Source organism: Perca fluviatilis, chromosome 10 (assembly GCF_010015445.1).
Source record: "Perca fluviatilis chromosome 10, GENO_Pfluv_1.0, whole genome shotgun sequence".
Lineage (NCBI taxonomy): Eukaryota > Metazoa > Chordata > Actinopteri > Perciformes > Percidae > Perca > Perca fluviatilis.
In genome coordinates this window covers 25,191,757-25,214,814 of record NC_053121.1, presented here as the reverse complement: position 1 = coordinate 25,214,814, position 23,058 = coordinate 25,191,757, and the positions used below count along the sequence as shown (strand labels likewise).

At 38.6% G+C, this 23,058-nt stretch overlaps 3 protein-coding genes across 3 annotated transcripts; 1 reads left to right on the top strand and 2 right to left on the bottom strand.

Moving 5' to 3' along the window:
* Positions 1 to 267: 267 nt before the first annotated feature.
* cul4b (cullin 4B) lies at positions 268 to 12,665 on the bottom strand. Its single transcript, XM_039813250.1, has 20 exons — positions 11,752 to 12,665; positions 10,279 to 10,394; positions 10,091 to 10,194; positions 9,898 to 9,967; positions 9,426 to 9,499; positions 9,171 to 9,333; positions 8,679 to 8,768; positions 7,526 to 7,608; positions 7,368 to 7,435; positions 7,089 to 7,207; positions 6,766 to 6,958; positions 6,003 to 6,107; positions 5,788 to 5,898; positions 5,582 to 5,667; positions 3,451 to 3,558; positions 3,227 to 3,340; positions 2,946 to 3,051; positions 2,652 to 2,824; positions 2,423 to 2,575; positions 268 to 1,454 (listed from the first exon to the last, which is right to left on the bottom strand). The coding sequence occupies exons 1-20, from the start codon at positions 12,218 to 12,220 to the stop codon at positions 1,359 to 1,361; spliced, it is 2,601 nt and encodes an 866-aa protein (XP_039669184.1). The 5' UTR covers positions 12,221 to 12,665; the 3' UTR covers positions 268 to 1,358.
* Positions 12,666 to 14,299: 1,634 nt separating this feature from the next.
* On the top strand, positions 14,300 to 16,497 carry mcts1 (MCTS1 re-initiation and release factor). Its single transcript, XM_039813249.1, has 6 exons — positions 14,300 to 14,486; positions 15,352 to 15,504; positions 15,609 to 15,706; positions 15,790 to 15,923; positions 16,078 to 16,145; positions 16,240 to 16,497. Exons 1-6 carry the CDS (start codon positions 14,476 to 14,478, stop codon positions 16,319 to 16,321), a joined length of 546 nt encoding a protein of 181 aa, XP_039669183.1. The 5' UTR covers positions 14,300 to 14,475; the 3' UTR covers positions 16,322 to 16,497.
* A 1,121-nt stretch (positions 16,498 to 17,618) lies between these two features.
* On the bottom strand, positions 17,619 to 20,072 carry c1galt1c1 (C1GALT1-specific chaperone 1). The gene is made up of 2 exons (XM_039813247.1): positions 19,864 to 20,072; positions 17,619 to 18,850 (listed from the first exon to the last, which is right to left on the bottom strand). Exon 2 carries the CDS (start codon positions 18,834 to 18,836, stop codon positions 17,883 to 17,885), a length of 954 nt encoding a protein of 317 aa, XP_039669181.1. The 5' UTR covers positions 18,837 to 18,850; positions 19,864 to 20,072; the 3' UTR covers positions 17,619 to 17,882.
* Positions 20,073 to 23,058: the final 2,986 nt, after the last annotated feature.

Sequence of the window (23,058 nt, the reverse complement as noted above, 5' to 3'; positions counted from 1 at the left end):
TGTATCTTATTATTGCATTTAATGTATGTATAATTCTATTTAACTTGTTTTTTTTTTTACTTTACATTCTCTTTACCGAGTGTTTTTATTGCCCTTTGTTTTATGTAAAGCACTTTGAATTGCCTTGTTGCTGAAATGTGCTATATAAATAAAGTTGCCTCGTCATGCTGTGTGGCATGAATGTTTAATGGCTTTAGACAAAAAGCTTAATGGGCTGATCACAAAACCGTGAGATGCGTTTGGAAATCAATGATTAATAAAAGAAAACCCAATTGAAAGTTGTTTTAATCTGAAGCAATAAATCTAACAGACTCATACAAACAAGGGCATGTCTAATCAATCATATTTTTCCTCATGTGTTGAGGCAATCCACTCCCATTCTCCCCAGTTTTCAGCAAGCCCCACAGGGAGACATACAAAAAATATAGTGTGTATGTGGTATGACACCTGGGTAGGATGGGCTCTGATGTCATTGTGCTTTCAGTATACTTTCTAAAAGGTTAACAAAAACCTAAAAAGCAGTTGACTGTCAGATGAGATCATTTAAAATGTCACTTTTGTGATGTACAAAAACGTACAAAGACAGAACAAACGAGAAACTTAAATGCATATTTTTGTACAACCGAAGTGTTTTAGCAGCTTGAATACACCCTATAACAAAAGAAGTGCTCCTTTTTTGGCACAAACTCTGCTTTGAAGCTTTGTGTGTTCATAATCACAGCTTTATCAGATGGCTACATGGTCTTAAAAATTGTAAAACCTTGCTGCAGGATCACACATTTGACACAGATAGTCCCCAAATTGTCATTTCTCTACTATGAAATGTTAGTCTAATAGTCCCATATTTGACACTGACTAAAGAAACAAGCATTGGTTTAATTTTTTGATCCTTTTTCTCTCCAACGTAAGATACATTTAGAGCATTGTTAAGTGTGTCAGCATTTGCTTGGGATACTGAGTGAACAAAAAGACAAAAAGTGACTTGATAACAAAGAGCATATTGATTCAAACTATGGACAAAGAAGAATCTAAGTTTGAAAATAAATATTTTTCCTCTCCATTAAAAAAAAAAGAGCAAACGGAACAACATCTGTGTGTCTTCTTTGTCTGTCCACGGTAGCCCATCTTTCTCAGGAGGCACTGAGAAATATGGACAATATTCTCTTTTCAATGGGCATGCAGTCCACAGGATCACAAGACCCTTGACAAAAATCCTGTGGAGCAGTATCCATTCACTTGTCGGTCGCTGGGTTGATTATTATGGTTAACATCCACTGGAGCAAAAGATTTAGAGACCGATCACCTCAGCCTGAATGGACCATCTGCATCTCTTTTTTCTCAGTCACTTTTTCCTTTCTTTAAGCCACATAGTTGTACTGGTTGGGGTTCTCCTTGTCACGCTCCATATAGTCCCTGTCAATAAGAGACTCTATCCTCTTCTTCAAGTCAGCAGGCTGAAAGGCAAGAGGACAGAGAGGAGGCAGAGGTTAACATGAGACACATGCCAGCATTTCTAGTTATTTTTATACTTTGAGGTGTGAGGTAATCAGTGAAAAGCTGATTAACAGTATGTAAGCTATGCAACTTCCCCAGGGTATCTAACTATACAAAAGTCTTTCTATAGCAGTATAGACATTTTGAAGATATGTCTAACCATATTTAGAAACAGTGTCTCCCTTTCATAGTTTGTCCACCACAGAAACTGAAACTAACTATAAAATGTCCCATTAAGTACATATTGCTGTAGGGCTGGGCAATATATCGGTATTGATAGATGAGGCTTGATATCGTCTTAAATTCTGGATATCGTAATATCGCATATGACAAGTGTTGTGTTTTCCTGGTTTTACAGGCTACATTACAGTAGAGTGATGTCATTTTCTGAACTTACCAGACTGTTGTAGCTGTTCTGTTATTTGCCTTTACCCACTTAATCATTATATCCACATTACTGATGATTATTTATCACAAATATCATTGTGTAAATATTTTGTGAAAGCAGCAATAGTAAACCCTACAGTATTGCCGCAATATCGTTATCGATGTATTTGGTCAAAAATATCCTGATATTTGATTTTCTTCATATCGCCCAGCTCTGTATTGCTGTCAGAATTCTTTAGGATTTTTTAAACTATCAGTATTGACCTCAAAAATCCAGTATCTATAATCCTCAAAAGGTTTCCTCTATAATTCATACGGCATTAACATCTGTTACATAATGGAAAACTAAACAGTTGGCTTTAAATGAACAATAACAAAATAACCCTCTGTTAATGTGCACATGAGGAAGCCAATACAGGAAATAGATTTTAACACAACAGATTTTGAGGGGGAAACAGTAAAACAGAATTTGAAATACTCATACCCCATATAAATCAATGAAACTTTGAAAATAGAAGGCATATAGTGTTGTGTTAATCACCTTGACGGGGAATTTAAGCTGGTTGTACACTTCAGACATCAAGAGATTATGGCTCAGAGTCTTCCTCATCTTCATGATCCGCACAATGGCAGCATCGATCTGATACTGACGATCCTGAAACACCCTTTCTGTGGTACTGGCTTGCTCCTCCACCTGAGAAGAAACAATCAGTTACAGTAATTCACCAAAACCTTGATAAAAGATAAAAAAATAAGGATAATACTTATACCGTTTCTTTCATCTGGATCTGGTTTATTTTGATCCTGAAGAGCTTGTGTTTGAAGTCATCATTGCAAGAAAACTTATCCCCGTCCTCCACATCTTTGCTTTTGGGGATTTTGGTGAGGACACGCGCTTTTCCACATGCAAGTGACTGCAGAGTCCGGCGAAGTTCACTGTCCTCTGTAAACCAACGAACACACAAACAGTGTTTTAGATCAGTGATGCTGCATAATGAGTCCTCGACAACCCTTGTTTCTTCATCAAAGTGCTGCCAACCAAACTTTGATGGGATCTCACAGACCTATTCCTGTTGCCAGTTTGATCTCCTCCAGGGTGAACTCCTCTCCTTCGTTAAACATCAGTAGCACAAGTGTTTGGAAAAGTGACACCTGCAGCTCCTTCTTGCCCTTTTGTGAGAAAAATCAAAGCGAATAATTAACATTATGCTGTATTCAGTGAGCACACACACACACACACACACACACACACACACACACACACACACACACACACACACACACACACACACACACACACACACACACACACACACACACACACACACACTCTCTAGTTATCTACCTCTTTATATTCAGCTTTTAAGACACAATGGCCGAGTGTTGACTGCCACTGCAGCTTCCTGCCACTGTGTTTGCCCAGGTAGAAGGTCTTGAAGATCTCCTGCAGTCGCACCATCTGGACAAAGACAACAGAGGCCTTACAAAGCAACATTCAGCATATCTATTGCATGGCAGCTTATAAATTCAGCACGTTCCCGACAATTTCTGTATTTGCTCAGCACTGACCTCAGGAGGAAGGTGCACTTCCATCGGGACATAGGTTGGCCAGTAACCCATCGTGAGGATGTTCACCGTCAGCTCAATGTTGCCAGGAATGTTTTGGCACTGCATATACTGCAGAAATACAAATGACACACATGTAATATCCACCTGCCAAATTGAATTACTTAAAGTGCTCATATTATGCTTTTTGGCCTCTAACACATGAGTTTTTAAAATATAATTTTATTTTACTTCTCTTGATAAGACATAAAGGATTGTTGACCTGCTGGGCTGGTCAACAAATGGTTGTTTTTTTCATCAGATGCAAGGTCTAACAGTATGGACAATTCTTTAACAAAATGACTGGACAAACATACATAGATTGTCAGTATTTATTTTGGGAAGACTGCACTGTTTACTGCCAGACCCTCAAACTTTAAAGTGCTCATATTATGCTTTTTGGCTTTTCCCCTTTCCTTTCTTGTGTTCTATATCTTTTTTGTGCACGTTACAGGTTTACAAAGTGAAAAAGCCCAAAGTCCACCCCAAAGGGACTTACCATCTCCAACAGAAAACACTGTTCACAAACTGCTCCAAACAGCTCTATTGTAGTCCAGCCTTTAATTCTGTGACGAACGTGCGTCACTTTGTAACACGTTATAATGCTCACCTAGCTGCTAGCGTGGCACGCCCTCATACTCTGCTTCTGACTGGCTGGTAGTCATTACCTAGCTACTGTGCATGTGCGACTCCCAACAAAGATTGAACAGAAGCGAGATGCCTCACTCTGTAGCTAAAACAGAGAGCTCAACACACAGGGTGAAAAGAGCAGCTGCAGCAATGTGCAGTATAACAAAAATATGGTGTTTTTTGAAAATGAAACCATGTAAACCTATTCTGATATAACCTCTAAATACAATTATGAACCTGAAAATGAGCATAATATGAGCACTTTAACCAAAAAAAGCAAAGCACAAGTGAAGGCATGCCAGTGAGATGCTGAAACATGATCCATGAAGCCCAGTCTGAATAATAAATCAATGAGTTTGAACGCTTATTGGATTTCAAATCAATGCACAGTGGTTTATAATAATATGAGGAGAGATTTTAGAACTCTGGAAACTTCACACTGCGATAATTACTTCATCTTTTGTTGCGACAAACGCAATGTAATTATTAGAAATAAGCTATTCCTGTTACAGTAATCTACCCGGAATGTGTGCTTAGAGCGAGAGCTGAAACGATTGACTGATTAAATCGATTTCGTCTACTGACATTAAAATAACATTTTATGTCAACATAAACCATTTCTCCAATGTGAATATGTGCTGTTCTTTTGTTTTGTGAGCATTTCTTTTTTGGAAAGTTGATCGGACAAAATGAGACATTTTCTGAAATATGTATAAACTCAACGAATAGGATTGGGCATCGGGAACTGATTCCTACTTGGATTCCAGTAGAATCGTTTCTTTATTGGAATCGTTTAGAGGATTTGGTTTCAAATCCGATCATCTCTTCCCAATTTAATATGCTCAAGTTTTGGTTTCCGAAGCGGCCAGGCGCTTGTTGTGTTACAGTCATGGAGCAAAGTAAGCAGCGCTCTAGTGTGGCTTTATTTTACATTGAAAGAGCCCGGTAAAACCGCAAACCACCAATGAATCAAAATAAAACTTTCCTCTTATTTGTGAAAATAGGCATGTGACCCGTTTCACCTCCACCCCTCAAAGAATCGGAATCGATAAGAACCGGAATTCAAAGGAAGAATCGGAATTGGAATCAGAATTGTTAAAATCCAAACGATGCCCAACCCTATCAACGAATAAGTGATTGATCAAGAAAGAAATCTTTAGTTGCAGCTCTAATAACAAGTATTCGATTGCCCAAAGCAGTCCATTGGCCAGATGATGTTGTATTGTGTGGTGGCAAAGTTTAAGCCAGGTTCAACGGCTCTGCATTTTTGTTCTGCAGCCTTTTGTATCTGGATCCCTACTGTGTAAACACAGAGGGCTAATTAAAATAAACGAGGGAGCTGCATTTTTTAAGCAATGCTAATGTCTGTCTAAAAACTAAACTGCCCTACACAACATCTCACGGTCATAAGAATCAAATACAAAACTCACATGGATGCTCTTTAACCCACGATTGTTGTTCTCACCTGTTTGAACTGCACCATGATGTCTTTAGAAAGCTCCATATCCTTGAACATCCCCTCCAGTTTGCTAGTGAACGCTGCTCCACATTCTGAGGAAACACCAAAATGTCACAAGTCAAATGTGCATTCAGGGTCAAGATAACCCTTTCTGTGATTTATTTCCCATTGTTTGTGTGTTAGGAAAATACATTTTGAGGGATTAAACTGACCATGCTTCAGCTTTGACAACATCGATTTTTCAGCATCTACAGAGGCGCTTTTTCCAACCAGCAACCTCTTGGCCAGATCCTTTTTATAAAAGGCCTCAAAAACGTCTTTTCCTACAATGACAACACATTATTATATTAAGAAAAACCATAGGAGGACAAAAAGAAATATCCTAAACTGAAACAAATAAATATAAATGTATAAATATTAGACCAACCATAGATGAATCTAAAAATAATCATGATCTTATCCAGCATCTTCTCCAGTTCTTCATCTGTTGCTTCTTTGTTTCCTGCCCTTAGCTTTGAATCCACATGTTTTGCTGTAAACAAAAGTGTATTTATAGTACATGTTATTGCATGAAGATTATTATATACAGTATCTCACAAAAGTGAGTACACCCCTCACATTTTAGTAAATATTTAATTATATCTTTTAAATGGGACAACACTGAAGAAATTACACTTTGCTACAATGTAAAGTATTAAGTGTACAGCTTGTATAACAGTGTAAATGTGCTGTCGCCTCAAAATAACTCAACACACAGCCATTAATGTCTAAACCGCTGGCAACAAAAGTCAGTACACCCCTATGTTAAATTCCCATAAAGGCAGGCAGATTTTTATTTTTAAAGGCCAGTTATTTCATGGATCCAGGATACTATGCATCCTGATAAAGTTCCCTTGGCCTTTGGAATTAAAATAGCCCCACATCATCACATAGCCTTCACCATACCTAGAGATTGGCATGGGGTACTTTCCATAAAATCATCTCTCAATGCAAATCAAACCAGCTATTAGGCTAACCGACATAAAACCATGTGTAACCAAAGTGTAATTTCTTCAGTGTTGTCCCATTAAAAGATATAATGAAATATTTACTAAAATGTGAGGGGTGTACTCACTTTTGTGAGATACTGTATATCATATGCGGATTTACTGACGGTGCAGCAGGTATGGATAGGGAAAATGCTTACTGACCTATGAGCTCTGCAGGTTTATTTGGCCGTTTGTTGATGAATGTTTCGAAAGCCTCCTTCATGGCGTTGACGAACTTCTCGTTCTTCATGAAGCATATGTCGATGACGTGATCCACCTTGTCTTTGAAGTCCAGCAACTCTTGCACCATTGTTTTGTCTTTTTCTGGATTGATTACGATTGTGCTTCCAAAAGCCTAGATTTCCAAGACATCGGTAAACAACAGTTAGCAACAGATAACGCAAAACACTATTCCTGAGAGCTTAGCACCTATTATCATGCACTGCATCTTCAGACTTTTATAACTGTTAATGCTGTCATCATACCTTTATGTACTCTATCCAGTGCTGCAGGAGGACCTGGACGCCACCTCGCACTCGACTGAAGAGTTGATAGAGAAGAGACAGATCCTGAATTCTGTTCTCATCCAGCAGGTGAGTCAGCCCTGGAAGTTTCCAACAACAGAAAGTCAGAGGTCAGAACACAAGACTCCATATATAGTCAGACAGACAGCGTAGTTACATATCAGGTACAGCCTAGACATTTACAAACTGCTGTAATGTGACTCATGTATACGTTTATACTAAGTATGTACTGCTGTGTACCTTTTTGCAGAGTAGCCGTGAGATGTTCACCCAGCAACTGCTTCTCCACAGTAGCAATGAGCGGTTTTCTGAGTGGGGGGAGGGGGGAAACTCAGGTTACAAATGAGTCTTTGTCACTGTTAAACTGCAAATTGAATACTAGTGAGTCTAACACTCACTGTGTGCTCTGGTCCAGATATGTGATGACTCTGTCAGCCTCCTCCTCTAAGCGCTTGTTGACATGATGGAGATATTCTGGGACCTGCAAAAAAAAGAAATTTATTTATATATATTTATTTTATGCATCCTGATAAAGTTCCCCTGGCCTTTGGAATTAAAATAGCCCCACATCATCACATAGCCTTCACCATACCTAGAGATTGGCATGGGGTACTCTCCATAAAATCATCTCTCAATGCAAATCTAACCAGCTATTAGGCTAACTGACATAAAACCATGCCAATCTCTAGGTATGGTGAAGGCTATGTGATGATGTGGGGCTATTTTAATTCCAAAGGCCAAGGGAACTTTATCAGGATGCATAGTATCCTGGATCCACTAAATAACTGGCCTTTAAAAATAAAAATCTGCCTGCCTCTATGGGAATTTAACATAGGGGTGTACTCACTTTTGTTGCCAACGGTTTATATTAATGGTTGTGTGTTGAGTTATTTTGAGGGGATATATACACAAGCTGTACACTTAATACTTTACATTCTAGAAAAGTGTAATTTCTTCATTGTTGTCCCATTAAAAGATATAATGAAATATTTACTAAAATGTGAGGGGTGCACTCACTTTTGTGAGATACTGTACATTTTTCTTTAACAAACAAATACAATTTTTTGAAACCTGTAGGTAAACCTAATTCTTTGAGCTGAAACAATAAAAAGTTAAAAGTATGTCTCAATCCAATGTGTCAGCAAGTCAACAAAGCTGCTATAATTATTGTCTGAATCAAGCAAAAGCTTTTTCAGCTGAGATCAAAAAAAAAAAAAACACACCATGTATTGTGCCTGTAGTTCATTCTGATCACCTGAAGCTGTGAATGGAGGATATGTTGGTGTTGTTGTTCTTCTATGTTGTGTGTGGTTTTAATTTTATTTATTTTTTTATATTAACTCAAAATGCTGTTTCATTCTGTGGAACTAAAATAAAGACCTGATGTTGCAATTTGTGTTTTTAGATGCATAAACACTATACTAGACACTGGACATATACTGTTTAATCAGATTGTCTATATTTGTCCAGTTATTCAAGGAAATAAGAAATAAAAATTAAAAAAAATACACCAACAAACAACAAAAACAGGCCCAAGGTCCCATAAATCACCTCTCTCTGCTGCATCAGCCTCTGTCCCTCTGCAGCATACAGTCGATTAGTTTCCTCCAAAAAGCGTTGCTCAAAAGAGTCCTGATAAATCTGTCATGGATGGAGAGAACACAGGTTTTATTAAAGCCATTTGTCAACAGGAAACTGACAACTCATCACACCCATGTGTGAGTCCTAATCACAAACACCACAGCTGCAAAAGCCACACTTATCTTGCAGTACAGGGGTAGAACAAGGACCTGAGGCAAAAACACGAATCCCTCCAAGCTGCTATGGAAGACCTGAAGTTGCGCAACTACGATCTCAACTTCAAGACCGGGCAGAGTGAATACAGGCTGGAACAACTCACGCGACGGAGTACGATGGAGACCGATCGGCTCCGTGCACAGATCAGGACAAAGATACAGCCTTCCAAATACAGATTCACACCAGCTGACACTTATGCGTGGATCATTGTTAAAATAATAATAAAAATGGTACATGGTCAGTTACCTGCAGGTCAGAGAGCATGCTCAGCAGGCTCCTCAGTAGACTGCGGTCTATCGCCTCTCCGTTTCGCTCCCTCTCAATGAGCAGCAGAATCCCGTCGATAGTTTTACTCTGGACCTTCAGATCACTGATGATGTAGAACCTGAACAGCTCCAGACCCATGTCCCTGCAGACCAGAGCAGTATGTTCAAACAACCACTTTAAAACAGAAATCAGCCTCACGCTATTGTAGAACAGCTGGCATCAGTGATCACTCACCAGATTGATGGCAGCATTGAATTTTGTAAAACATAGGTGCGGTCCAAAAACAAAAATATACTCCTAATCATGATCTGTGAAACAATGACAAACATCCACAGTTAGAAAATGACAGTGTTATTCTTTTATAACCAATTTCTTGTCAAATTAAAAAGGGGCACTCTACAGATTTTACACATGCAGATCTGTTTACTTTTCACAAGGGGTACTTCTTAGTCTGTGAAAACACTTGTATGATGTCTTCTGTGGCTCTGTGGGAGCTTTTCTAAAGTCTCAGAAAATAACTCTGATCTTGATTTTGGTTTGAGACTTTAAAATACATTTTAATATTCGTGTCCTAAGTACCCCAAACATTATGCATTTAAACACATAAATGAAATAAACAAATTGCATGGGTAGCCAGGTTATGTAAACAGACTTTCAAAAAGGATATGACAACTAGAGCCTGACTTATTAAAGTTATAAAACATACCATTTGTCTGCAGTGATCTTGCCAGCATTTGTCAATTTTCTTTAGGAAAAGCACACTGTCCAGGGCATCCGTATGAACAACGTTAAGGCAAAAAGAGCTTTGCTGCAATATGACTCCATGATCAATACTAAGCCATATAAAGTTAAGTGAATAGTGATAGAAATTGAAGATAAATAAAAACTGTAAAGGATATTCTCTGAATTGATCAATTTGTGCCTTGATGTGGTCTTCACACACGGCCCTCAGCTGTTTGTAAAGTTTGGCAGATATCTTATGGGAGCACAGGTTCTCAACAGCCTGAGGGGACAAAACAGAGTGTCAAAAGGGAAATGTTCTTATCAATGAGCTTCCTCTGGGAGGTCAACAGGTCTGGAATTATACCTGATAGAGCTCCTCTAGATTGTACTTAATTGAAGTGCTGTTCTGTATGGCCTCCACTGCCTCCTTCAGCTTCTGCCAGGTCTCCTGCGTGTAGTTCTCTGGCAATTTGGGCTTTTCTGTGTGCAAAAAAATAAAATAAAATAAAAACTGTTCTGATAACGCTGTAAAATTGTGCAGGCTCCTGAACAAAATACGTTTTTCTTCTGAAAGTATAGCCAGACGATAGTGACAAAAACAAAAATCTAATATCTGGTTATTGAATTGTATTATTAGACATGTTACTGCATGAGATTTTGGTTTCTGTAATATAAAGATAAGACTAGGGCTCGGCTATAATCTCATCCCATGATATCCATCCAAAAAAGCTCTACTGTTCACATCTCTTCTCTTTTAACCTTGTAACTGCAGTAGACAATGCAACACTCACTACTTAACTTCAGATATTCTATATGTACGTACACACTAACATTGGCAGGTATACTATGCACCTTTTAAATGGAATTAAGTTCAACCTGCTCTCAAACCAGATTCTTTAGTTTTACTATCAGATGTTATTATTACTCCTGTAATTGTTTCAATTAACTCTTATTTGTTGCTTGATCGCTGGTTGTTTTGTCGTGTATGTGTAGTTCTTGTATGCTAGGACTCCGTACGACTATGAAGGTTTCTTGTTTTCAGGTCTCTCTAGAAAAAAAGAGACATCTTGATCTCAAGAAAACTCTGATTAATCAACAAACAGCAAAATATAATTTAAAAAGGTTAAATATGGCTGAAATCATTATCCATAAATTTTTTTTTGGCAATATTCCAATGTAGCTAAATTACATATGAAAGAATAAACTTGCCGTTCAAAGCAATGGCCTGAGCTCCACTGTATTCCCATTTCTTGATGTGTCAAACAACTTCAATTTTGTTTTTAATTATTGCTTGCTCAGAATCATTCATTTGAAGTACAGAAATTTGAGAAATGATAATCACAAGATCAAATCATCACAATATGATTTTGCAAAATAATCCTATAAACAATATTTAATGTCTTTTTATAGTGTTATTAGCAATTCCTGATTTTATTTGACTGTTTTAGTTATGTTAAATGAGATAATTTCTGAAATAATATGTATGCCTAAATTTCTTCTGACTCAAATATATGCCATCCACATGTTGACACACCATTGGTACCAAGGTGACTAGTCAAGGAAATGTGTATTTTTTCAAGTTTTCTTAGTTCATAGTAATGCCAATGTGATATTAGAAGCATTCCCGGTTTACTGACTCGGCTAAGTTAGCATTTAAATTGTAATGCAGCCTTCAGAACCAATAAGAGACTAACGAGATCCAGTCTCATATCACAATGTTACAATGTCTTGTCCAGATGGGACAACATCACAGTGCCTGGGGGACTTGTTAGATGTATATTGCTGTCAGTGAATGTTTTGGAGCTTGAATCACATTATCCACCAGTTTATCGGCTACCTTTGAAGTTCTTGATGACTAGTTTCTTGGCAGCACCGGGTTTACTGTTCGAAAAGGTGCCGGATCCTGCAGGCTTCGTCAGTCCGTTTGCATGGTGTCCCACGCCACCGGGCAGGAACACGGCTTTGCTTTTGTTATTAGAGCACGAAGCAGCAGCAGCCTCCTCAGCCATTTTAACATCCAGTCCAATGAAATCCACTGAATCCTCAAACCTTAACTTCTTCTGGATGTGCAGCGAAGTGGGGGAGCAGGGGGAGGAGGAGGAGGAAGAAGAAGAGGAGGAATTCAGGGTCTTGGGAGGCGAGGAAGAGATCGTGTCAGAAGTGTCTTCCCTCTCTGAGCCGTTTATTTTCCTCTTCTTCGGAGATGTAATGTTACCGCTGTCGTTTTTGACATCAGTAGCCGCTGGTCTAGCCTCCTGGGTTGGCGGTGGTGGGGGATTAGGGGAAGATAAACCTGTTGGAAACATGAAAAAACGGGAATACTAATTCTTAACAGCCAGTCTTTTGATCCGAAACTTCCAGGCTTGAGATGATCTCAGTGTCCGAGAGCTTTTAACGTTATCTATCTTAGTACGGAGAGTTTTTTTATCCAAGTCTTTTATCCAGTATAAAACAGATAATAAATTGTTAAACTAAACAGCTCCACTTGAACCTAGCCTTGTCGCTTTCTTGTTATTGCTGGCAGAAGAAGAAAGATGGTTGGCTATTGCTTCCTCTTTTGCCTCTCGTGTCTAACCCGCGTTGTACAATTGTTCAGTAAAAGTGGTCAACTGAAGCGGCCGTTACCGATAATTATTTACAGAAGAAATCTATCTACAGCCAAAATAGGGTCACATAATACTAAAACATCCGTTGGTCAACACGGGGAAAATTCGCTCTCAAAATCTAGTCTGTGACCCCACCGGAAGTACTTTGTACATAAGTACTTTTTGCACAAGCGTGTTTTTTTGTTTTTTTTTATACTGACAACAGTGTTGCAACTGCTCTGGCCACAAGATGGCGCCAAGCCAACGCCACTACATGGACTGATGACATTTTTATGGTCATGAATTTACCGCACATGAGTGAATGAAGGAGGTTGCCCAGCTATTAGATATGAATTGATATTTACTATGTTGTAAATATTTTCTAGTTCACACTGTCAAAATAAAAATGTAGTAACAGATTTATTAAAGTCAAACTTAAGAGCATTTTTTTCTTCATCCTCAAAGTATTTTGGCCTGCTCCTTTCAATGAAAAAGCTACGTCACATGTATTTACATTGTATTTCTTACAATCTGTAAAATGTCCATATTCTCATTGTTTCATCTTGTTTCAGATTTTTTTTCTGTTGCTAAATTTTGACTTTCCTATTGTTTAAAATGTCTTTTTTCAATGTTTAATTATATTTTATATATGTATTTCGACATTTCGACATTTACTCTGTTTCATTATACCGGCACTATGTCTAACAGTCTATAGAGATGATAACTAGCATCTCACTGCACAATATGTATGATTGTGTATGCGACAAATGTGTTGTTTTGAGTGTGAAAAACAGTGGCGTAAAGCTTTGTGACTGCTATGTTTCAAACTCCCCAAGAAAGATTTCATATATACCATATGAGATACTATATAGAATTGATCCTGTAAAAAAATATACCTGAGAGATTCAAAATGAGCACACAATGATAGTTAAAATAATGCAATTTGTTGTTCAGTTTTTATTTAACGTAAAGAAATGTCATATTAAAATCTTGCAAATGGCCAAATCCCAATCTTTTTTTCATTTTTATAATAACTTTAGATGTTACAGCAATACTGTAAGTCAGAATCAGAATAAGCTGTATTACATGAAATGTGTGCACATGCATGCACTTTGGTTTTACTTTGCTCTCATTTACTTTGCTCTCAATGTTACACATGGTAGAAATTGAGATAGAAATAAACCTACAGCTAAAATCAAGGACAACAAGCTGAACCAAGACAGGTAAAAAATGGTGTAAATGTTCATGATTACAAAAAAAGTGTGCATTTTAAACTGTATATATAATTTATATGTTTTGTAGGTAAGTGGATGTTTTAGTGTTACAAGGTTATTGTAGGCCTACTATGTAAAAATCAATAGTTAAAAAAGAGAAACCCATAACATTTCAGTTCCATCCAATTGCACACAGTATGTTTAACGTTAGGTGGACAGGCTTTGAGATGTATGATTTATCTAATCCATCCATAATCTAACCATATAAAAATAGGATCTAACCAAAAAACGAATAAATAATTGAATTGCGTCACAATGTGTCACAATTTATGCACACCAAAACTGCCTCGTCACTATGGAAACTGTCCTTTACATGATCTAACAGGCGCTACTACATGCACATTTTAAATGACTTATCGTGTGTTTAACTGTCTGTGAAATATAAACAGCGCCAGAGCACGTTTTCAGATTATGTACACCTAAAAATTGAGTTACACAAGTTACTTAGGAGACAGGAGAGGAAGGAAGCGCCTATAATCGAATTCAACCTGACCTGTCGTGTAGCGCAAACAACTGTCGTAAAATGACGTGACTCTCATACTGCTGGTCCCTAAACAGGCGTGGAATTGCTATAGCATTACTTGATATGTGAATTGTATGCTGTTAGTTAACGTTACTTGTGTTTACCATAGCCGACCTGGCGCGCTGAACAAGTTTTGTCATAATTAAGGAACGCGGTAACGCTAACAGCGACCAACGAGGATGTTTAAAAAGTACGTTGCTGTTTTTTTCCATGTTGTTACGTGAGCTAACCACAGCTAACGTTAGGTGGCTAACTGATTAGCAATCGCGTCTTCAACTTTGTTGTGGGCTCAATTACAATTAATGAGACAAGTAGACGTCAGTCATGATATTTTGTGAGTTCCTCTGTTATTACATTAGACCAGGCATGAAAATATATTTGAGCTTGTCAGTGCGGTACAATATAAAGATACTCCGTCTATTCACGTTTTATTAACTAGCTAGACTAAACTGCCTTGAATCCAAACATCAAGTGTCATCTTGATACAGTTGGGAACATTCAGGTGCATATGACCTAAGTGAAGCATATTTTCACTTTGAAGGTTGGAATAATATTTTTGACCTTATAATTACAATATTGAAAGGTACCCTTTTGTCCACAAAGTTCTCAATACTATCTCTTCATTTATATTGTATTGAAATCAAAGTTACTGCCGAATTAGAACTAGAATTAAAGTTATACTTGTATTGATGTAACCTTTTTTGATGGAAATAAATGACAGCATTTTATTCTCTATAATTGGAGTCTCTTCCCAATATATCTGCATCAATATATGCATACTGTGGGTATTGGTTGCCACTAAACTAACATTGTTACTGCAGCTGCCAATATTTGCTGCAATGTGGAATCGGTGTGCTCCATTATATATTTCTGTGATATATTTAGGCCTACAGTATATTGATTAGGACAACAGGCAAATTAAAAGTACAAAAATAGGATAAAAAAAGGTTAACTGTATATCCTAAACATGCCAGACGAGCTTGTTCTGTTTTCTGTTGGCATTTGTACTTTAAAAATCATTTAATACAAAAAGCATTTTCTCTTTCCTGTTTCAGATTTGATGATAAGGAAAATGTGTCAAACTGTATCCAGCTGAAAACATCAGTGATCAAAGGCATCAAAAATCAGCTGTTGGAACAGTTTCCAGACATCGAGTCATGGCTCAATCACATAATGCCAAAAAAGGACCCTGTCAAAATCGTGAGATGGTATGACTTTATCATTTCATTTTTCTAATCAAGGTACATACAGTGTTTTCAGTATAGTAGATTTTCTTCTACAGTTCTTTTTATATTTTTTATTCTTCCCACAGCCATGAACACATTGAAATCCTGACAGTGAATGGAGAACTGCTTTTCTTCAGACAAAGAGAAGGACCATTCTACCCAACCCTCAGACTGTTGCATAAATGTAAGCTTTTCTAATGTCAACGGCCTTTTGATTGTGTTTGAGTTTCATCACACTGATTACAAATTCTCTTTGGGTTTTTATAGATCCTTTCATTCTTCCACACCAGCAAGTAGACAAAGGGGCCATTAAATTTGTCTTAAGTGGAGCCAACATCATGTGCCCCGGGCTGACGTCACCAGGCGCTAAACTCTACCCAGCTGCAGCCGACACAGTAGTTGTATCCTTTAATACATGATGCTGCGTGTGGGAGCCATTTGATTTTCACACTAAAAAGAAATAACAATAATAATTTGTGGAATTGTCCTATGCTAGCATTACATATTTCTTCCAAATCCACAATAAAAAAGTTTTTCTTTAACAAGTGGATGCAGGCCATAATGGCGGAGGGAAAACAACATGCACTTTGTGTTGGCGTTATGAAGATGTCTGCAGACAGCATGTAAGATTTTTTCCCCTACAATTTACAGAGGCAAAAAATAAATCCTTGCTGTTGCTGCTGTTATGTCTGATCTAAATCTGTCTTTTGCAAACAGAGGAAAAGTCAACAAGGGAATTGGAATTGAGAACGTTCACTATCTGAATGACGGATTGTGGCACATGAAGACGTATAAATGATGACATCTAGACCTGCCCCTACCCCTACCCCCCAGACAGTGTGGAGCTCTTGACAGCGATGCATCAGCTGCCCGTCACCTGTTTACACCCAAGAACTTAGCTGTGTAACCGGCTGAAGGCTTTGAATCAATCGGCATAATGCACAAATAAAAAAAAGATCTTGCTTTAAACCTTAATCTCAGTTGGTATTTTGTTTTGGATCCAGTTTAAGATTTTCCATGTAATTGCCTGTGATTTTGGAATTTAGGATAACCTAGTTTTCATGTAGTGTAGAATCTAGTTCTAATCTAGTCTAGAGGGAGTGGCGTGGCACAGGTTTACAACTGTTAGACCTGTTATTCTGCCCCGCTCATACACTACAATGTCACTTGTCTGACTACATATTTCCATGGTACCAGGGCATCTATGAGAACTGCAATATTGTTCTTTTTCTTACCTGACAGCAGCAAAATGTTAATATACATTATGTGTTAAGACACATAAGTTGTCAAGGTAGAACATAAAGGGTGGTCGACAATAGAATACATTCAGTTCTATATCAAATTTGTTCATCTTAAAGCAGTCCAACTGTAAACATGTTTTCCTTTAGCCAAAAATCATTCACAGCATGGTTGACAAAGTTGACATTGACACATTGAAAGCTGCCAGCACTCTTTTTTTTTTTACATTCATTCTCATTCCCACCTTTTAAGTCCTTGTCGGATTGTTCGACACCATAGAACTACGTTGCATTTCATCAGAAATTAATTTTATTCACTTTTATTATCCAAAAGTCCCTTATTTTTTTAAAGTAGTCATCTGGTTAGTCCGACAGCCATTTGTTTTAAAGATGTCAGTCGAACAATGACACCTCCAATGAAAATAATTTTGTTTTCGGTGTCTCTTTTAACGTGTGACAAAAGAATATACATTACCCAGAAGTCAACATTAAGTTAAATTATTTTCCTTTCTGCTGTGAAGTCCAATTCTTCATATGTGCCCAACCAAGCATAAAGTGGCAAGAAATGCACTTGATTTAGAGCTGGTCTGGGCCAACATGTGTTTGACTCAATATTGGTGCTACCATACAGTCTTCAAATCAGTTGGGTGACTTATTCTCAGAAATAAAAAAATAAGTTATTCATAATATAGTAAGATGGCATAGCAATTTAAACAGTAGCATTATTTCAGAAACCTGTCATTTCAATAGTCATCACCTGATAACGAATGCAGCTTAAAGACCACAAAAAGACAAACATTTAAGATACATATACCTATACACAAAACTTCCAGACAGACAGACAGACAGACAATCTAGTCAAAGGTCACAAGTTTGAAACATGTCCCAGTTCTATCTTTATTCAAAAGGACGCACACCCATCACCTATGCTTACCTACACCACAAAGGAATAGGGTGCAGATTGTGCCAAGTGAAAAAGGTAAAAATATACATAAAAGGGTTATATTTCCATCCAGGATACAGTTTTACAAACAGAATTAGAAAACATCTCCCCACATTTAGGTTTGCCATCACAGAAGCAAAACTTTTAAAATGCCACATCCATCTTGCAGGAATGAGTCTCTAGTCATTATCTGAATTTTCAGGAGGGTTGAATACTAAAGAGTCATGAAAATCGTGGCCGTAAGGACGAAGTCTGTATACTCCAAACATCATAACCTGCATTTGATTCGGTGACATCCCACTGAATGTGACTGCCATGTCGGAGCAGCAGCCTTCCACCACATTATTTGGGTTGTTCTTCATGCTTTCACTTATCAGGCTGTTCACACCTTTGCTGTTGAACAGGCCTTTTCCGTGTGCGTCTTCTCCATTCTCTGCAAAGACACCTGTATATTTGAGGCACACGGCCAGCTGCTTGTCCTCACTCATCTTCCACAGGGCACGTCCTCTTTCTGGACATTTGTCTTCATCCTGGAACACATGCACTAGCCTTTTCAGCGCTTCATAACTTAGAACAATACCACTATCATACGTCACATACTCGAGCTCCCCTGACTTCATTACGTTGCCCAGGTAGAAGGGCTCGCTGGGATCCTTTGCGAGCACAAGGTATTTTAGGTTCTCAATGATTGCAAACGTGGTAGCTTGTGCCACAAAGAACCACTGCAGGCCTCCGGCATTCTCATAAGCATGCGTCAGAGCTTTACGTAACCTCGCCCAGTCATCTTTTTCATTCAGGTCTATCGCCTCAAGGGCCTTAGAAGACTCAGAAGTGTAAAACACAGCCTTATCACAATGTTTGCTCCAGGTGTCCAATGCAGTGGCCCAGTAAACAAGGACCTTGGGCTGGACCATGATGACGCAAGAGACACGGACTTGATTGCTCAACTCCTGCACGCGACTGTCAGAGAGGCGTGTCAGCTCATCTTTACTCGGGGCCTTGACGTGATGATGATGATGGTCTTCTGTCTTGGACTCTGTGCCAGGGCGGAAACTACCTAGGAGTGACAGCAGCAAGCAGAAGAGGCCTCCCATGACCATCCCCTTCATGAAAGAACCTCCTTCAGACAACATTTTGGCAGCAGACACTGGACGAGAGAGAAAATGCATTCATGTAGCTGTAGTCGCAAGTGTTATGATTCATAACCAGTTGTGCAGCCTCTGATTCTTCATGTCAGTGATCACATTGTGTTAGCTTCATTGTTACTTATAACTTACTATGTGCAGCTAATGAGAAGGCTGGACTTACTTGGTGTATGCGCTCTTTACTGGCTTACTTATCTTTATTTGGCTGGAGGGAAATTTCTGTACACCACAAGTGTTTCCTTAATTAACCAACAATTGTATTCATGATCAATTAGTCAGCTGATAACTTTCTTGATTAATGGTTTGATCTATGAAATATCAGAAAAAAGGTCAATCACAATTTCCAAGTCCAAGGTAGTTTGGACAAGGCAGTTTGTTTCGTCCAATCAACAGCACAAAAAGCAAAGATATCCAGTTTACTATCATCAAGGGCTAAGAAAACACCTAAGTATATTTAATATGTTAAATATTTACATATGATAAGCTGGAACTAGAGAATTTCAGCTGTAATATTGCTTTTGATTGTTCAGCTAGATGAATTACTTTGTGTGAGGCAAGAAATCAAATCACTGAATGTTATTCACCATTTTCTGACATTTCAGACAAAATACTTGATTGGCAGATTAATCAATACTAAAAGATAATTTTTAGTTGGAGCCCTAATGTAAGTTCATTTAAAGGCTTCCATAAAATGGCGTTAGCTTGTTCGTCTTCTATGTACAAGTTGAGCAGCTTATAGGATCTGAGCTCGCCTAGAACATTAAACGACATAGCGTTAGCTACTCATGTTTGAACCGTTACCTGTTTTCAACGTCGACATACATTAGCTTTTTTAGCATTAACGTTAGCATTAGTAACTTATTAAAATTATAGCAGGGAGGTATGGAAGTCTTATCAGCTGTTAGCTAACTGTTAGCTTCCTCGCTTCGTAACGGCTACACTAAACATTTAACTCGGGGTCTTGACTCTTGTTATACATGAAACATAACATGTTGATAAAGAGCATTTACTGTACCTAGCTAACGTTAGGTTAATGATGCCGTGCCAGGTGGTTCTCCTGCTTGCGCTTGTCTTTCAGCTTCCAGCTTTGTAAGATCGCCGACAAGACGAGGACGAGGAGTTAATTAACAACTAGATAGGTGCATGTTTACTCGGTTTGTTCACAGTACTACGACTACGATCTAGCTCCTACTGAGTGAAACACTTCCGCGTTCTGACGTCATGTGACTCCACTGAGACCTCTCTTATGCTGCGTTCATGCCACCTCGGAATAACAGGCACCGCCCCCCTGGTTACGTTGTTTTTCCGACAGGCAGCGTTCACATGGTCGGGATCATTGACATATATATGGCATTATTAGTGGGGTCATTTACGAGATACATCATTGGGTCCATTAGCCCCTGCGCTAAGCTATTCAGCTGATAACGCTACTCTAGCTAACTCTCCCAATGTTCGACCCAGGTGAAAAAAAGCTTCTGGGGGGTGTTTGGCTCGAGGTCATGGTGCAAAGGACCCTAGGGTGAAATTACTCCGAACCATCACTTTAAGTATGGAGCACAGGGGCGACCTCTAGCTCACCTAGTAAGAGCGTTCGCCCCATGTTGGCTGATGCTGCGTTCATGCCATCTCAGAATAACAGGCACCGCCCCCATGGTTATATTGTTTCTCCGACTGGCAGCGTAATAATGCCCGAAATGATACCAAACTTCTAGACTAGTACGCATCTTTTATATATGTCAATGGTACACATAGGACATGGTCGGGATGCGTGTTCTTCTTCTTCTGTTATATTGGCGTTTGGCATAACAACTTGTTGCATGACTGCCATCAACGGTTGGCCGTAGCAGAGAGCATCAGGTGTGTGAAAACATGGAGGCCACAATAACAGAAGATTTTCTGCTGTTTTCTTATGCAGGCATCCAAACAGCACATCGTCAGGTGTTTGTTTGTGTTATCTGCAGGACAACGAAAGTTTTTATTTTATTTATGTTTTTTTATACACAGGCCTATTTATGAATACTTTTAAACATGTTATGTCTGTGTATGTTTCTTGGCAGAGGCATTTGTACACAATAAACAGGTTATTGTCATTGAAATATGTTCAGTGAACCAAAGTCGCCTCCATCAAACGTCAAACACGTCACCAACTGGGGAACTCGGTTATCAAAATCCAGCCCGAGTTTCCCACCTCTGATTCCCACAGGACGTTATGTGAATGGTGACGTTTTCACTCGGAAAAACGTTTTTGATGTGGGTCTGGCTTGTCAGGCTAATATTTCACTTCATTTATTCATAAGATCATTTAATAATCAAGGTCTTTATTTATCATGTGCACAACAAATACAGGGTTGTTGTTGATGCCATTCTTAGCTCTTAGGCTTCCTCCAATAATAATAATAATAATAATAATGATAATAATAATAATAATAATAATAATATAGGCTATGTATAAGAAAGAAGGAAGAAGGATGAAAAGGAAGATCAGATTACACAACAAAATGAGAAATTCAATATAATAAAAATATATAATAAAGTAAGTAGACAGTAATTGCGATTAATAAACTCATTGTTAACAGAAATTGTATATGCAATACATTAGTAGTAATAAATATGTATACTATGGGCCCCCCCTGGTCCCACTTTGTCAAAAAAAAAAATATATAGTACAAGATAGTATCTTGAGGCCTCAAGATACGATCTCGTGGCCACGAGATAGTATCTCGTGGCCACGAGATAATTCTTCTTCATATTTTGTAGCCTATATTTATACTTTTACATGTATATATGTCACAAAGTGGAACCAGGCAGCCAGAGTTGTCTTATGTTGTATATAGTGTGGTGTTTCGGGTGTTTTATTTTGTATATAGTGTGGTGTTTTGGTTTGCCTGGCACAGAACTGAAGACTCCTCCCAGCGCACCTGAGGCAGATCTCATCAGGAGAGAACACGGAACGCGCTCCAACACACCGGGAGCGCATTTTGATAATGAATGGCTGAGACACAAGGAGGAAAGAGGAGCGGATAGAGAGCGAAAAAGAAACGGACAGCTGTGGATGTTTGGCGGATCGGCGCGTTGGCGTTGTGCGAGTGCCCCGAACGGGAAAAGCAGAGTGGATGATGCGTGCTGCTGGCCCTCTTCCCCCCTCCCTCAAACAGAAAAGGGTAAAGACTGTAGTCCCTTTCTCTATAGACTGGTTGAAATCAGATTTTCTATTTTTTGCCCAAATCGCACTCGCACAACGCCAGCGCGCCGATCCGCCAAACATCCACAGCTGTCCTCCGGCTCCGCTGTCCTGCCTGTCTATCTGTGCTCCGTCCTGCACTCCTGTAGCATCCCCAACGTTTCTTTTTCGCTCTCTATCCGCTCCTCTTTCCTCCTTGTGTCTCAGCCATAGCATCTTGAGGCCACGAGATAGCATCTTGAGGCCACGAGATAGTATCTTGAGGCCACGAGATAGTCATAATTAATTTTTTTGACAAAGTAGGACCAGGGGGGCTCCGTAGTATACAGATGTAAACAGGAAATTAATAAATAAACTATAGCCTATGCATAATAAGTATAAACATATATGTAAAGTCACAGTTGTAAAATTGCCTTATAAATAAAGTTATACCAGTGACAGAGCCTATGAGTCAGAGCAGGCCATTCTACCCGAGAGTAGCCTCTCAGTGACTCGCAGTGGTGAGTACGAGCTTTACATGATGCAGATTAACTGGTAGTTTAAAATTTTACATTAATGTGTTCAGATTTATCTTGTGACCGTGTGGACTGTAGGACATATAAAGTACATTGTTGCATCATTTTTTAATTCATCAATTTAATAATGGGACGATATGTTAGTCACAGCCAGGGGCCAAGTCCAGCACAACAATGACTTTTACTTTGTATACTTTAAGTACATTTTGTTGATAATACTTATCTACGTTTACTTTTCTTTTCACAGTTTATTACCTTAATTTTACATTTCCCGTGAGCATGATTAACACATCAACATACATCCTGTATGTAATTCACAGTGATAGTAAGTTATTGTTTGTTTGTTCCTTTTTCCAAATGTAATAATGTCAATGTGGCTGATTTAAAGTCACTGCTTGACCTTACACACCAACTTTGCTGTGCTTTTACCTTATTGACTGCTGTGCAGCCAAATGCATCAAATGTTGTTTTCATTGTCGTAGAGACAACCTTATAAATCACCTGATACCCCGAA